Consider the following 15917-nt stretch of genomic DNA (forward strand, 5'->3'; position numbering starts at 1 on the left):
ACATTCAGACCCTCATGAATAACTTATGCAAATTTACTATGGTTTACTCGGAGGTTCATACTTGAGGCATGAGCCTTACATGTAACTGCTACATCAACACAAAATTTAATAGACAAATTGTACAAAGGGTAAGGTAATTTGAAGAATCAATCTCTACTTCCCTGTTTTTTCTGTTGTTTAGTTTTCATCGTGAAGGATCTCTTACTTCTTGTCATATTGATCCTTAATTGTATTGACACTTAAAATAGAGATTGCTGACAGTGTCATTTGCATTACGTTATTGACATCTTGTTTTATCAGAATAAATTTCATACATGCTTTGGATCTTTGTGCATTTGAACAGGAAGTGAGATTTTGCTTTCGCCGAACCTCTGAGATTTTCAAAATTTGCAGCAGCTGTAAAACCCCTGAAGGATACATTAACACGAGAAAGATTATGTCCTCTGAACAAACAAGAGTGTCAGCCATAAAAGCAATCAGCATGAGGTCTTGGACAACTGAGCCATTTGTTTCTGAGAGGAGCAGCTACATTTGTAAACATATGCACACAACAAAGACAGCAGTTTCCCTCAGCCTTCAGTTAATTCCAAGAAAGGGAATATTTGACACTTTAGGCTCTATAACTACAAGTCCACATAAAAGGAGGAAACAAAAGTGACAGAAGAGAAAATTAAGTATTAGTAAAATCAAAATGAAGCAACAAGGCTGATTTTGTCCATCTTCCTTGACAGAAACATAACCAGTTAGTAAATAAATGAGCAGAAAGTGAATCCTAAATACACAAAACAAACCCTGTGGATTAAATTCCCTTGAACCCCGTGTGAATGACAGATTTGCACTTGAACGCTACACCCAAATGGACACAAACACACACACAGAGCCCCTTCTTTTGAAATTAGGTCCAAAGTAAAGCAGTATCATGTCAGCCAAAGCAGAGCACAGACTACACGACTGAAAGGTGTCACAGGAATATTACCTATCCAGCTCCTACACAGAAACATAGAGGTCTTAAGGTCAGCGGCATGCTGTTTGCCCATATGGACAGGAACGACATGCAGGGCTATGTACAGGGATTGAGATACGGAGCTGTAAAAAAAGTATTAGTATATGAAAAAGTAATTGTCTCCTTTGCCTCCTGGAGGTAGTGGTGGCCTAGTGCTTAGTGCACTGTGCTTGTGTTCTGAAAAGGATGCAAATTACTGGTTCGAACCCCACAGACTGCCACTATGGGTCCTTGAGCGAGACCCTTAGCCCCAGAGTGTTCTCCAAGCACTGTAAAAACTGTGTTTTTACAAAGGGATGGGTTAAATGCAGAAAAAAAGGTTTTGTTGGAATGTACAATTATAATACAAAATCATGGTTTAAGTGTGTTTTAAAACATTTTTAAAAAAGCTTTTATAGCCACACTCAGGCCTTATTATAGTCAGAATCAAGAAATCAGAAAAAATAAACCTGCGTAATATTTAGAATCTATATCAGAACCTGCCAAAAGCTAATCTTCTTGGAAGGTTACCTTCAAACATGAAAATGACAGCATTTTTCAGAGGAAATTGGTCTGAGTAAGATTTACTCAATTGAAGGACATTTTTACAGAGGGGCCACATGTCATCTGTTTCTGAGTAAACATTTGTTCAATTTGAGGAAATTTTACTGAGAAAAAAATTCCAGTGTAGAAAAAGAACATCGTACCAAAAGCCAAACATGGTGGTGATCATCTAGTGTTGCTTCCCTGCTTGAAGACTTGGACAACTTGCTCTAATTGATTGAATTATGATGGACCTGCTCTCATGCAGAAAACCATGAATGGAGGATGTCCAACCATCAGTTTATCAGTAAATAAAGGTTTTGGAAAAGTCTTGCTAAAGTCTTTACTAAAATTAAATTGAGATGCAGTGGCATTGACCTTAAACACTGTTCATGCTCAAAACCAGCCAATGTGGCTAAATTAAAACAGCCCTCAAAAGAAGAATGTGACAAAATTCCTCCACATTGATGTGAAATACATTTTGCCAGGTAAATTTCAGGTATTTGTACCCTTCATAAAATAAATCATCATTTTAAAGTGTTGTATGTACTCAAGTCGTTTGATATATGACTTAGAAATTTGCTTAATCTGAAACATCTGAGCTTGGGAGAAAAACTGGAAAAACAGAAGAAGTCAGCGAGGAGGGAAAACATTTTCACAACTGTGTAAATGGGTGTAGAAAACTGAAAACTGGAAAAAGTTCTAATTGAGTTTAACTCAAGTGAGGATTTTTACACCACAAGACATCGAGAGCCATTAAGATGAGTGAGTGTGCAAATGTCACCTCATTAGAAGGAGGAGGGATATGAGAAGAGGTCTACTGCAGTAGTCCATAGAATTTCATTATAGGCCATTTAAAAGCACGGAGTAGGCCCCACACTGCGGAACAAAGAGAGAAATGGACTGTTGCTAACACCAGCTAGGGACACCATGCTCCATTTTTTTATATAAATTTATGCTTCCTGCTTTTCTCTCCCTCTCTCTCTGGGAAGAGTGATAAGGACATAGATTTCTTAATCTTTTTCATGCACAAAAAGCTGCGGCTGTAGTACACTGCTGAGCAGCACAAACGGCTGCTACTTTCCCCAAACTTGCAATATTTTTTCCAGAAAGAAGAGAGAACCACAATCTCAGGGGAGCCAAAACTCACAAGCCAAACAATACGGCTGCAGAGCTTTATAGCACACATGGCAGCAGCAGTAGTGGGAGAGAAGGGGGTGGGGGGTGGCTTAGAGAATCACCCTGTTTCCCTCTTTCTCACTCTACTGCTTCCTGCGCCCATTTATATTTCTTCTCGTCCAACTCCCTCTCACGCTCTCTTTCAACATACTGGGTCAGTTGTGCTTCTGCACTGCAGCAGAGTCAACTAAACTGGTGGAATTTTATTTTAATTTTTTTTATAAACTCACGACATTGGGAAACTTGGGAATTGATTGAAGAAGCCGATTTAGTCACCAAAGGGGGACCAGAATTTAACTTTTATGCTTATGTAAAACAAAATGTGGTGGATAACTAACATTAAATATCATTCTAGACACACCATTCTCTCTGCAAAAGATGGTGGTGGTAGCATCATGCAGTGGGGTGTTAGTTTTCTTTACCCGAGACAAGCTAGCTGACTAGAGTGAATAGAAAGATGGGATGCTTAGAGGGATGACAAACAATTTCTATCTTTAGATGTAAAAACCTAATAAAAACCTGGCTCATTACGCTGACTTGTGCACAGACTGATCTAGTAACTAAATGAACCACTAGTACTGGCGTATTATTTGCTAGTTTAATATACAAGCAGAAAAAAAGGTCAAATCCATCACCCTACACTTGCTATTGCACACTACTGTACAAAAAGTAGAACATTCCTTTTTGTATGCAGCACCTGCATCATCCTGCAAATTCAGCACTGTGGTTGGAGGCAGGTTGGCTTTTTCAGCAAGCTGAAGATAATACCCTGCTTTATTCAAATAAGAGAAATACATATCATACATGCATACATAAACACACATACAGATACACACACACACACACATACACACATGTGCGCAGACACAAAATGCAGTACCACTGAATGGCTCTATGTCTCCTCCTACTTCTCTTCTTTTAAGTCACATTTTTAGGGAACCAAAAAACACTTTTATTTTACTCAAAAGGCACATTCGTCACAACCTCCTTCTGTTGACTCAATGTGCTATCACACCTTCCTAAGCTGTTCGTCTTTGCTTTCCCTACCTTTCAAATGTGCTCTCAAAAAGAGAATTCCTCTTGTCATTCCTCTCTGTTAACAATGTACTGCCATTCCAAATCAAGGCCTAAGCCAATTTTCACTCTCAAATAACCACAAAACAAATCAGCAAATAACTAATGGAGCAGAAGAGAATGGGAGAAATGGCACACCATGCACACGCACACGCCGAGTCACAGCAACGCACTAAGCTGTGCACTGACAGCATCATTCCTCCAATGTGCAGTGCAGACAAATACCAGCCAAACAACAACCAGAGGCCAAAACACATCAGATGCTAAGAAAAAAAAGTAAGAAGAGAGGAGGAGAAAAACATCACACCACACAGAGCTTGAAAATAGTTTCCACTTTTAGATTGTCCCATTATCAATTTTACTCCAAATTTTCCCTCTTCACACTTACAGACGATTAATGACTGTTCTGAATTAAGAGTTGTCGCAGGGGCCTGCAGAAGCTCTTCTAATGGGTTTATGGTATTTCATATCTCTTGAAGAATTAACAACAGCAGTTCATGTCAGACAACAGATAAAGAATTCCATGTCATATAAATTGTGTTAATAAACATGCATGGTTAAATAAAATAAAAAACTAGAAAATAAAAACATAAAAAATAATTCCAAGTAAAGAGAACAGGCACAGTAAAAAAAAAAAGACTATGCAGCACTGAATGCTATTACAGCTTGTAGTAGGATTGTTTTTTTAATCATTTAAAAACGTTGTAGGAAATGAAATATGTGGTATGTAATCCACACATGTTTTCACTTAAAAAACACCTGCATAGCTAGATTCATGTATGCTTTTGTTAAAGAAACTGTTTAAGTAAAAAAGTGGGGTTGAATATAGTCCCAAGAAACAGATATCACAAAAATCACCTAGATCTACGCATCTATACATTATTATGCAATCATAGTCCATCGTAGGATTGACAGATCCTACGATGGTTCACTGTGAACCTGTTTTTGAGCAAGATAAAAGAGAACATATATATAGCATCCTAAACATTGGATATAAAATAAAGAAAACATGCAGAACTGTGTGGAAAAAGAGACAAACATCCAAAATGAATAACAAAAAACACTGTGCGCTGACTGCACAGCAGTAGTGGAAGAATCTCAGGACACGATGTGAAGTATCTAATCTTCACTGACTCCATTCAAATACAACCTTTACTGTGAAATTAGAGCACATTCTCTCAAAACCTTTACCAATATTCACATAAATTCACCAACAGATGTTCATGTAAGATAACAGGAACTTATCATGGCAAAATAAATACCTTAGAAGAATGCTCAAAGTTCATCTTTGAAGTCTTATACTGACTGAACAATGAGAAGGGTAAAATGATTATAAAGACACTGACCAAAGCATAAATTATCAACTCTGGTTTTCTATTAATTTTAGAGTGAGTTGGGTATGGTAAAGGTTTGTGGTTAACAGAGTAATTCATCATGTCTTTAATCAAACTGAGTGCACCCTAAAACTGTTGACTATTTAATCTGACCTTGTTTTCATGGAAACTAAGGTTTTGTGTGTTTCTCTAGGTGTGAACGTGTGTAAGTACAGAAAAAGACGAAGACAAATTAGGTGCAGCAGATCACTTGATTTCTGGACTGTAAAACCTTCCAAAAGCTATATAAACAAAAGAGCCTTGACATTATCTAGTCACATTTTTCAAGGATTCATATGAAGGTGTCCTTCATTTGTCTGAGCACCACTAATTGCCAAAAATAAATGAACAATGAAGGCAACATGAGATAAAATGTTCAATTTAATGCAAGCTTGTAGACTGGATAGCTGATAACCAATACTGTAGATGGATCATCAAAACGATCTCAACATGTTTCAGAAAGAAAGTTTGGTTTGCTACATTTTGAGTTTAGAAGTTGACACATATCAGGAACACTCACACTATATTCAAACTGAGCATCACTCCACCTACTTGATGCATTGCAATCAAAACAAACAGGTCATTGAGCAAAATAGGAATAGGAATGTACTTGCACTTGCAACAGGAATGAAAAGTCTTTACACACCTGTTTAAAATACCTGATTGTGTGATTTAAAATAACTGAGACCCAGATAAATAATTTCTGAACCGTTTCAAGTTTTCATGAGACATGTATGTCAATTCAACTGAAAGTGCACACCCTCTTCTATCTAGGAATGTGGATTGCCGCTCCATTCAAACTAATCTTAAATAGGAGTCAGTACACACATCTACTATCATTTGCAATGCCTCTGATTAACCCTAAATACATTACAGCTGTCCTAATAAGCTTATCCTGACATTTCCTTTGTTGTCTCTCACAGCAAAGGCCATGATCTGCAAAAAGTTTCCAAGATATCAAAGAAATCCCGTTGTTAAAAAGTACCAGTCAGGAGAAGTGTACAAAATACATCCTCAGGCATTATACACAACGTAGAGCAATAAATAGCAACTGAAGGAAATATGGTACAACATTGGCATTAACAAGAACTGGACTTCCCCTCAAAACCGATGAAACAACAAAGAAAATTAATCAGGGAGGCTGCCAAGAGGCCTATAGCAATACTAAAGGAGTTTCAGGAACTGCTGACAAGTACTGACTGTGATCTTCATAATATCTGCACTTTGGGTACAGTTTTAATTTGGAAACAATTGAAGCATTTTCTTGTAAAGAGCTTTCTGGCCTAGTCTCTCAAAGACACGAGGAAATATAGGTAATGATCTTATAATACCAGAGTTTTGGGCCTCTGTATTGTTTCAAGCAAAAACAACACTGCACATCAATAAGAGAACATGATATAAAACTAAAGCATGGTGGTGGCAACATCATGGAGGAGCTGTTTTTTCTAGACCTGGACTTAATCAATTTGAAGGAAATCATGAACAGTTCCCAATACCAGTCAATGTTTTTTACAAAATATCAGGCTTCTGCAAGAAAGCTGAAGTTATCTTTGAATATGAAAACTCACAGCATATATCCAAATAAACAGAACTACAGCTTCACCAGAAGAAATTTGTAGTTTTTCTAAAATGGCCAAGACAGAGCCCAGCCAAGATTCTGATTAAAAGTCTGACCAAAGATAACTGTACACAAGAGATGCCCTCACAATCCGACAGGTTTGGAACATTTTGGCAAAAAATGAGTAGACTAATATTGCCAAATAAATATGTGGCATGCAGATACATTACTACCAAATAGGACCAGCAGCTGTAATAAAATCAGTTTGTACAGGTTATAGGTCACCTTAAAGATGAAAAAAAGTTCTAAAATGATTTTCCTTGGTCTCATTTTTTTAAAACACGAACACCTGTCATTTTAACATAGGAGTGTAAACTCTTTACATTCACTATATTTACAAATGTTAAGACTTCAAGACTGCATTGTAATTTTTCCCAATAATATTGTAATATTTAAAACAGAAAAAGAGATTAATTGGTGATAGTATTGACTTCTATACAGCATATTAATCCATGGCTGGTACAACCCCCAACCTTTAGTTTCAATTAGATGTGTCATGTTTGCAGCATTAATGAGGCTAAGAATGTAGCATGTGAAGCATGTGCAAAAAAAGCTACATAAATCTCTAAGGAAAAGTATAGATTTACTTTATTGTATATGTTTATGAAATTAATCTTTCTAAGGTTTGGTAATTTTGTAATTAAAGTTACATCATCATCATCATATCGTAAAAATATATAATTTAATAAAAGGCTTGATGAATAGACAGCCCAAACTAACTACTATATATATATATATATATATATATATATATATATATATATATATATATATATATATATATATATATATGAATTCGATTTCATTACGTTTCACCCTGGCTTATGTAATAACCATATAACTCCATCAAATGTACTCCTTTTTATCGCCCTCCAGTGGAGTGAAGTCACATAGCAAACTTAAAGGGAGAAGCGAGAAATGAGATGTGCAAATTCGAAACGTATCTTCCAATTACAATAGCATCCATCCTCTCGATTAGTTTTATTTGCATACATAAGGGATACATGTTCAGATAAAGACAACTGTGGCTTCACTGATTTGCCTTTGCCTTTTAAAATGTCTTCCTCACAACACAGCAGCATCCACTCAAGTTGTATTGGACTGTGTTTTACTTTGGCTTTAGATTATATCCATCAAAACTCTGCAATTTACTGGACAAAAGAAAAACAAACAGTGGATTAAAATATGATAAGGAGAGCCTCACTTAAAAAAAGGAAAAAAAAAACAGCACCTTGTACTTATGTTTTCCATGTAGCTTAGAAAAATTGGATGCAGATCTCATTACATGAATATTAACAAGTTTCTGTTATGATTGGATGTTTATTACCTTGCACTGTTTCTCAGTCTAGTGGGGGGTTTGTGCCTAATAACAGCTAATGACTGACCACATTTTTCACCAAAGGCACAACCTCTTAGTATCCACTCCACACATGTTCCACTGGCATTGGTACTGGTATTGGCATTGACACCTTCATCAGTTAGAGTAAAGAGTTTGCTTTTATTAAGAAGGCTATACCAGACTCATAATCACTATACATTGATTTAACATTATCTTTACAATAAAATTCTTCACTGAAATTACAGAATAAATATATGCACACCTTTCTTCAAATTTTTGTGAAAGAGAAAACATTAAAAGTGCTTACTACAAAGCTGTTAGTGGGTTGCAATGGGAAATCCAGAAGCAATGAAAAGTGATGAGGGGGTGGGGTTTTAACAAAGAGTGTGGAAATATCCAGAAAACCCCTCAGTAAGGTCTCATAATAATATTCACAAATGTTTTACCATCCCTGCATTGGCACTTCCTTTTCTTTACAAGAAGCACCCTGATATAAGACATAAGTCTTCATTAATAGTAATAACCATAATAAGATATAAAAAATTAAATACAACACTAAACCATAGATGTGTTGCAGTATCTCTGTTCATAGAGTGACTTAAAAGTTCTTAGTAAATCGTCTCACTTCCTGCACTGAAGCGAGCGCATGCAGCAAACTGCAGTTCAGTTTGAATATAAGTTGTTCTTTTAGACTCTATTCATAATGTGTTATATAAAGAAAAAAATGTGCACAGATTCCAGGTGTTTGTACATCCCAGTTGAGGGGTAAAAGAGAGAAAAACCAATATAAAAACCAAAAATTAAGGGAGACGTCCAGCTCCCGTTCGTCCTCATGGTAACTAGGAGCACATCATGTTAACTCCATACCAGTGGATTTTAGTGACAGATGTAACATGGTTTTTGTGTTTTTCATTTCCCAGAACCCCCCTATTTTTCTCGTTTGCTTTCTTGAGGGCATATAGAGATATTTCTATATTATAAAAATAAGGGTTGACGTTGCTGGCTACTCTGAAAAAAAGGCACTTAATTGAAACATCTGAGAATGACCTCTCCTCCAAGGTGATTTTAGGTGGGTGTGGGGGTATTGTGGCTGTATAATTTTACGTATTACTTTTAAATCATGCTGCTTCTTGTTTTCTTTGAATATTGGTCTAAGTGATTTTGTTAGATGGTGGCAAAGTGAATATGACAAATTTGTGTTTTTATTTCTTCTCCTGTGGGCTACAGTCATTAAAATCTGTAGGATTTTTCCAAGACTTCGAGGTAATCTGGCTTGGTTTGAAGTTTGGCCCTTAACTCAAGGTAATCACTTTTGGAGGGATCAGGGTAGCAGCCTTTCCCGGCTGTAAAAAGCAACGTCTCCTTCAGCCGTGCATCCTGCTGCAGATCTGGGTATTGCATGCCTGGTGGATGCGCATGTGCAACATGCATGTCCTTTAATTTGGGTACGGTCCCATACAAACAGTCTACAAAGCCCACTGTTGGCGTGGGTCTCTGACTATCAATCACTGTAGGGCAGAGTCCTCCATTCTCATGAAATCCTGACATGTCCGCTGTGGTGTGGTTGACTGCAACAATGGTGTTGAGTTGAGAGTTGGAGACCGCCAAGGTCCACTCTCTTTCTTTCTCCAACAAGGTTCTGTAGTTACTGTTGCTACTGCTGCCATTGTCTTTCTTTTCTGCAAACTGTGCCCTCTCCTCCTCTGCAATCTCTCCTTCTCTAGGTTTATAGATAGGGTTGTTACACATCTGAGTCACAGGGTGGGGGATGTAATCATAAACGTGGCCATGGGAGTGTGTATGAGTAGTGTGTGAGTGTGTGTGCAAATTGGGTGCTTGTTTATCCGGCGTGCCAGTATTCCCAGAACTGCTTTGCCTGGGCGGATCCTCAAAAATCCTGCATTGCATCTGAATCCCTGTTAGGTCCACCTCAGAACGTTTCCGGAAAGGTAGTTTCTTCCTACGACGGAGGACAAAGGCAAAGAGCCCAGCAGTCACAAACACAGCTGAAATAAACAAGATAAGTAGGCTGAGTATGAGAACTGACAGTGGAACAGCCCCTCTCCCACCTGCTTTACCTAGTTCAGAGCTCCCTGTGGTGAGGTCATTCCCACCAGGCAGAGCTGGCGAGGGACCTGAGAAATGTTTCAACTCAGGACAGATGACCTCAACCTCAAGTGAGCGCAGGTCCTTTCCAGAGGCATACTCTGGTGTCTTGCAGGTGACGTCCCCCACCACAATGACAGAGGAGAGCTTTTCCAGCCATTGTTTGAGTGGGATAATATCACATGAACAGTCCCAGGGGTTCTGATGGAGATCGATTTGTACAATGGATGTCAGATGCTCCAGAACACCATGAACAGGCAGGGAAACAAAGTAATTGCTGCGGAGATTAAGACGTGCAAGGTTGGTGCCTGCAAAGGCGTCATTTGGGAGTGACCTTAACAGGTTATTATTGAGGAAAACCAGCTGCAGATTGGGCATTAGGGAGAAGGAATGAGGCTGGACCTCACGGATGACATTGTACTCAAAGTAAAGATAACTCAGCATCTGAAGTCCACGAAACATCCCAGGAGAGAGCCTCTCGATGTCATTTCCATTCAGATATAAACTTTTTAAGCTTGGTAGATTGATAAATGCACCCTCTTGGACATATGATATCCTGTTGTTCCCTAAATGTAGTAAATCCAAACTTGAGAAGTTCCAGAAATCTGAGCGGTAGATCTTCTGTATGAGGTTCCCACTGAGATACAATTTCTTGGCATTGAGGGGTCGTGGCAGAAGCTCTGAAATGTTGTGAAAACCTTTGTCTTTACAGTTGACTGTTAACCCCAGGTCATTGATGTGAAGGTTACAGATACAACTAGCTGGACAGATTATTGGAATGGGTGGTCTTGTTTGGTAACCAGCAACGGGGGGTTGGTTGAGGCCCGGGTAAATGCTACGAGGGGTTGGGGGGTTCTTAGTGGGCCGGGACCGTTTAGTAGGCTTCACAGGTCTTCTGTTCTCCACAGAAGAGGCTGTGTTGTGAAAGGGGAAATATATGGGGGAAGGTTTAGTAGGCCAAGTATTCTCATTGCTGAATGGCACCCGGGGAATTCCCAGTTTGGCCTCAATCTCTGCTTCGGAGAGCAGAGGACACAGCTCGCTGCGTTTAATTTCCCGCAGGTCTTTTCCATGTAGGTGGAATGGGTACTCACAAGTGATCTCTCCAACCAAAGCTGTGTAAGGGATTCGCTCCAACCATGTTTTTAACTGGACAATCTCACACACACAGTTCCAAGGGTTTTCCTCAAGCTGGATTTCCATCAAGCTCCGCCCAACATACTCCAGTGTGCCTTTATACTGCAATGTCTTTAGTCTATTACCTCTCAAGTCCAAATGTGTTAGGGACACAGACCGAAAAAGATAATTCGGCAGCATGGGTATGAGATTGTCATTTAATATCAGCACTCTTAATTTGTCAAGGTGCCTGAATGCACCACTTTCAATCCTTTTAATAACATTGTAATCTGCCTGGAGATACTCTAGACTCTCCAACCCCAGAAATGTGTCGTTTCGGAAAACTTCTAGCTTGTTTTCATGCAGAAAGAGTCGTTTGAGTATGCCCAAGCCATTGAATGCCCCAGCATGTATATCTTGCAAGGCATTATTACCAAGATTGACGGATATGGCATTGTTAAGATGGAGGAAGCTGTTGAAGTAGAGCTTCCTCATCGAGTTCCTTTGCAAGTTGAGCTTGAAGGGCTGGCTCCAAATTTGAGAGATCTGGCTGACATTTGTAAATCCTTTACTGTCACAGTGGACATGGAAGATGCCTTCTTTGACCTCGCATTCGCATGGCTCAAAGCAGGGCTCGTCGATCTCCTCTGAGTCTTCCAGCAGCGGGATTGGCGTGGTCCATCCTAAGGCTATGGTGCTCAGCAAGGTAACCCACAGCATCCTCGCTTGACACCACGGCAATGAAGTTTCAGCTCCAGGGACAGAGCTACTTCACAGCACTGCAACAGAGAAGAGAGAACACCAGGGTAGATGAGATCAGAGAGGAAAGGAGGGTGTAGTGTTAATGGTTACGTGCACAAATACGCACACACACACACACACACACACACACACACACACACACACACACACACACACACACACACAAACAAACACACAAATATACCAATAACCAATAGATGTTTGCGATGACTGAGGCAGTGAAGAAAAAGGAAGATACGAGGAAGAGTGCATTAGTTTCAGTGGAATAGAAGGCAGCTTTGAAATGAATACCTATGAATAATAGAAGGATGCTGGACGCTACTTCAAATTCTGCAATATTGCTGTCTTTTTAAAACAAAATATAAAACCCTATGCTCTTAAATATATAATATGATACCCAAGAACACTAATGGCTCTCTGCAGTCAGACAGTACACTTCACTATGTAGCCTGAAATGCCATTTATTATACAGCAGATGTGCTGGTAAGGTCGCAATAAATCACAGCAAAGATGCTTATCGCTATGAATAAACGAAGGGAACAGTGGGTGAGGAAGAGTAGCGTCGAGGAGACACTGTCCCTCTGCTTTATTCAATGCATAACAAGGACTTCAAATCCACCTTTCTGCAGAAGAATATGAGAAACATTTAAACCATGAGATAAACTACAGAAACGGAATTATCTTTTGTGCTTAAGCCATTCGGAACATGTTTACTAGACTCGTTTAAAGCTGTTGGAATACTTTTTTTTTAGTTTTGCATGTAAAATTCATGAATTTTGTGATGAAAATGTTAATTCTATATCATCGGTGAATATGACTGAAAAGCAGTCAGATGTTCAGAGAATGAGGGAACCCAGTAGTTTGCCTCTTGTGTATCCCCTCCATTTAGATGTTTGGCGTGCAAGAAAACACATATTACCACAATACCTTTTTTTAAATTCCTGATCCAAATTCTAAAAAATTCTAATATTTTTGTTTTATTAATCAATGCAACTCTAATTAGGATAACAGTAACAAATGCACAGGTGAAAAGAGCATTGGGTGATTCGAGAAGTGCAGCTGTGGGGCGATTTTACCATAGCTCTGCTGCCTTACTGTAAAAGTAAAAGCTAATGGCAATTATGATTATGGGGATAGTGAAACATGCCATTGTCTTCTACAAATTGCATTCCTCTGATATGGATTAAACCATGGCTGTGCCAACTATATTTGCCTTATTATCCCTGAATTTCTCTCTCTCTTCTCTCTCTTTTTTCCCCACACATGCTCTCTTACACACACAAAGCTTCTGAAAATCTTTGCCATTATTGCAAACTCATGTATGCACTGCGCTGTTCCGTTTAAAAATACAGAGCAGCGCATGTGACCGTCAGCCCAGGCAAAAGCGCTGCCCTTGGTGCTGAAAGCAAAAGAGTAAGAGAAAGGAAAAATGCTGTAATCCCTCAAAAATGGGCCAGATAAAGTATTTAAAAAAAATTATATATATATATATATATATATATATATATATATATATATATATATATATATATATATATATATATATATATATATATATATATATAGATATATATATAAAGATGTTTACACGATGTTCATTTTATTTTCACATTCCAGGAGTAATCCAGAGGGATTTTATTCTGCCTCCATGTTACACAGATCAAAAAGCCAGATGGATGTTAAAAAAGTAAGAAAACAATTCAGGACGCTGAGCAAATTGCACGGCACATTAATTCCTTTTGCGGTATATCAAATTGAGTGGTATATATATATACACATATATGTATATGTATGTATGTATGTGTGTGTGTGTGTGTGTGTGTGTGTGTGTGTGTGTGTACGTACTTAGTTTAGCTGGATTCCAACTTTACATATCCTCCTCCTGCGGCGTTGGGTCCTATCGTTGCCCGGTGCGTCCCGCGTCTCACGGTCCGATGCCGGGCTGTAATGGAGGGGAAGAGAACGAGAAAATGAGGGGAGTGACTGAGCCTTCTGAACGGGGAAAACACAAAGGAGGACATGGACGGAGACAGCGGGGCATTGAGTACGGAGAGAGGAGGAGGAGATGTGCATAAAAATGAGCCCCGGATTAATAAAAAAAAAAGTGCTGCTGCATGTCATGAATTGGCTAATTTCAACCAGGCTCCATTAAAAGGTGTAAACCTTTCAACGGACATCATCGCACTGAGTTAACGTGGGAAAAATTATGATGAACAAGTTCCGATCTAGAAGGAACGGTCTCTGATTTGGTGCCAACCCAAGACACCCCCCACACCCACCCTCACTCTAAAAAAAAGGAAAAACAGCAGAGCGCGTGTTGGAATACATGCCAAGCATAATGCAGGATTTCGTCGTGACACTGGCTGTAAAATTGGCGACTAAAGCAAGCACAAAATGGGTATTGATTAGTAGGATGGATTCCTGTTCTCCGTTATCCTCGCTCGCTGCCTCACTGTTTAAAGTCCCTAGCTATGCAGACACCAGTAGAAGCACAGAAACAGACAGACACACACACACACACACACACACACACACACACACAAATCTCGGACAGATACTTTCTATGATCCATACAAAATTGTCTATAACTGCTCACCTTAGTTTTGTTGTGCAATTGGAAAGCATCGGGAAAAAAGATGACTAGTTTGAATCTGGTTAATCTCTCGTTTCTCTTCTTCTCTTCCTCCCCTTCTCACTCTCTTTCCCTCTCTCTCTGTCTCTCTCCCTCTCTCTTTCCCTCTCCCCTCTTTTCCTCACCCTCTCTTAGTGGCGGAACCGAAAGAGAGGAGAAGAGAAATGTAGACGTGATAAGAATGCGATCTCTCCCCTATCTCTCTCTTGCTCTCCGGTGATGCTGACTCTCCCTCTCTCTCTCTCTCTCCTCTCTTTTTTTCTAAGCAGTTTGTTTAAAATGCAAGTCCTCTACTTCTGCCCATCCTCTTCCTTTTCCACCCCTCTCCACCACCTCCTCCACCTCCTCCTCCTCCGTAACCGGCTCTCGGGCGAGCGTTCAACAACTGGGTGAAAGTGTTCTCCTCTCGGCTTCTGGAGCCCGTTTCTGTCAGCACAGCAGCAGCGGAACGGGTATCTGGATCATATGGCCTCGACGTGATGTTTTTTCCCCCTGTCGTGCGTCAGAGAAAGTGACGGACTGAGCTGGAGAGAGGGCTGCGAAGAGATGGGAGAAGCAGAGGAGAGAGATCTGGCAGTCAGTGAGAGAAAGAGGGAGGGAGGGGGAGAACACGAGTGATGGGGGACGGCTGCTCTATAGTTCTGGATACTGTCGAGAGGGGGAAAGGAAGTGCAGTGAAGAGAGGAGAGAAGCGAATGAAAGGCGCCCTAGCTGCGAAGGTGGGAGTGCGCATCAGTGAGAAATAATTAAATATTGTACGGGCAAGACCTGTGGATCCCAGACTGGACGCAATACGCCTCCTCCTCTCATCGTGTCTCCCCACATAATCATTTTAATTACTCAATGAATTGAAATGGAATTCATCTTATGTCGGTGATTTTATTTTATTAATTTTTTTGGCCCTGTGCTTTTTTTTCTCCTAAGGACATGGCCACAGTTTAGAGGGATGGAGCCGGCACCCTGTCACCTTGCCGATGTGCAGAGAAGACAAAGAGTGTGTCCGGAACTGTTTACAACTAACAAGGCAAGGAGTGGAGAATATGGAGCCTCTCTTCTCTCTATTCCGTCTGCTTGTCATCCCCAGTCTCACCTCCAGCGGGCAACACAAGCCCATGTTGTGAGCAGGAAGCACCTTCTTTTTTTGTGGCTTAACACGGAGGAGGCTGATCTTATGATCTCTGGTTGATGATACA

The 15917-nt window shown here is 39.7% G+C and overlaps 1 protein-coding gene across 1 annotated transcript; it reads right to left on the minus strand.

The window, feature by feature from the left end:
• Window positions 1-8247: 8247 nt before the first annotated feature.
• On the minus strand, window positions 8248-15047 carry slitrk3a (SLIT and NTRK-like family, member 3a). Its single transcript, XM_012882693.3, has 3 exons — window positions 14689-15047; window positions 13938-14034; window positions 8248-12109 (listed from the first exon to the last, which is right to left on the minus strand). Exon 3 carries the CDS (start codon window positions 12048-12050, stop codon window positions 9339-9341), a length of 2712 nt encoding a protein of 903 aa, XP_012738147.2. The 5' UTR covers window positions 12051-12109; window positions 13938-14034; window positions 14689-15047; the 3' UTR covers window positions 8248-9338.
• Window positions 15048-15917: the final 870 nt, after the last annotated feature.

This window comes from Fundulus heteroclitus, unplaced genomic scaffold (genome assembly GCF_011125445.2).
Source record: "Fundulus heteroclitus isolate FHET01 unplaced genomic scaffold, MU-UCD_Fhet_4.1 scaffold_83, whole genome shotgun sequence".
Lineage (NCBI taxonomy): Eukaryota > Metazoa > Chordata > Actinopteri > Cyprinodontiformes > Fundulidae > Fundulus > Fundulus heteroclitus.

Coding starts and splice junctions, on each gene's coding strand:
- slitrk3a (XM_012882693.3), bottom strand. CDS start 12,050: ATGCTGTGGGTTACCTTGCTGAGCACCATAGCCTTAGGATGGACCACG.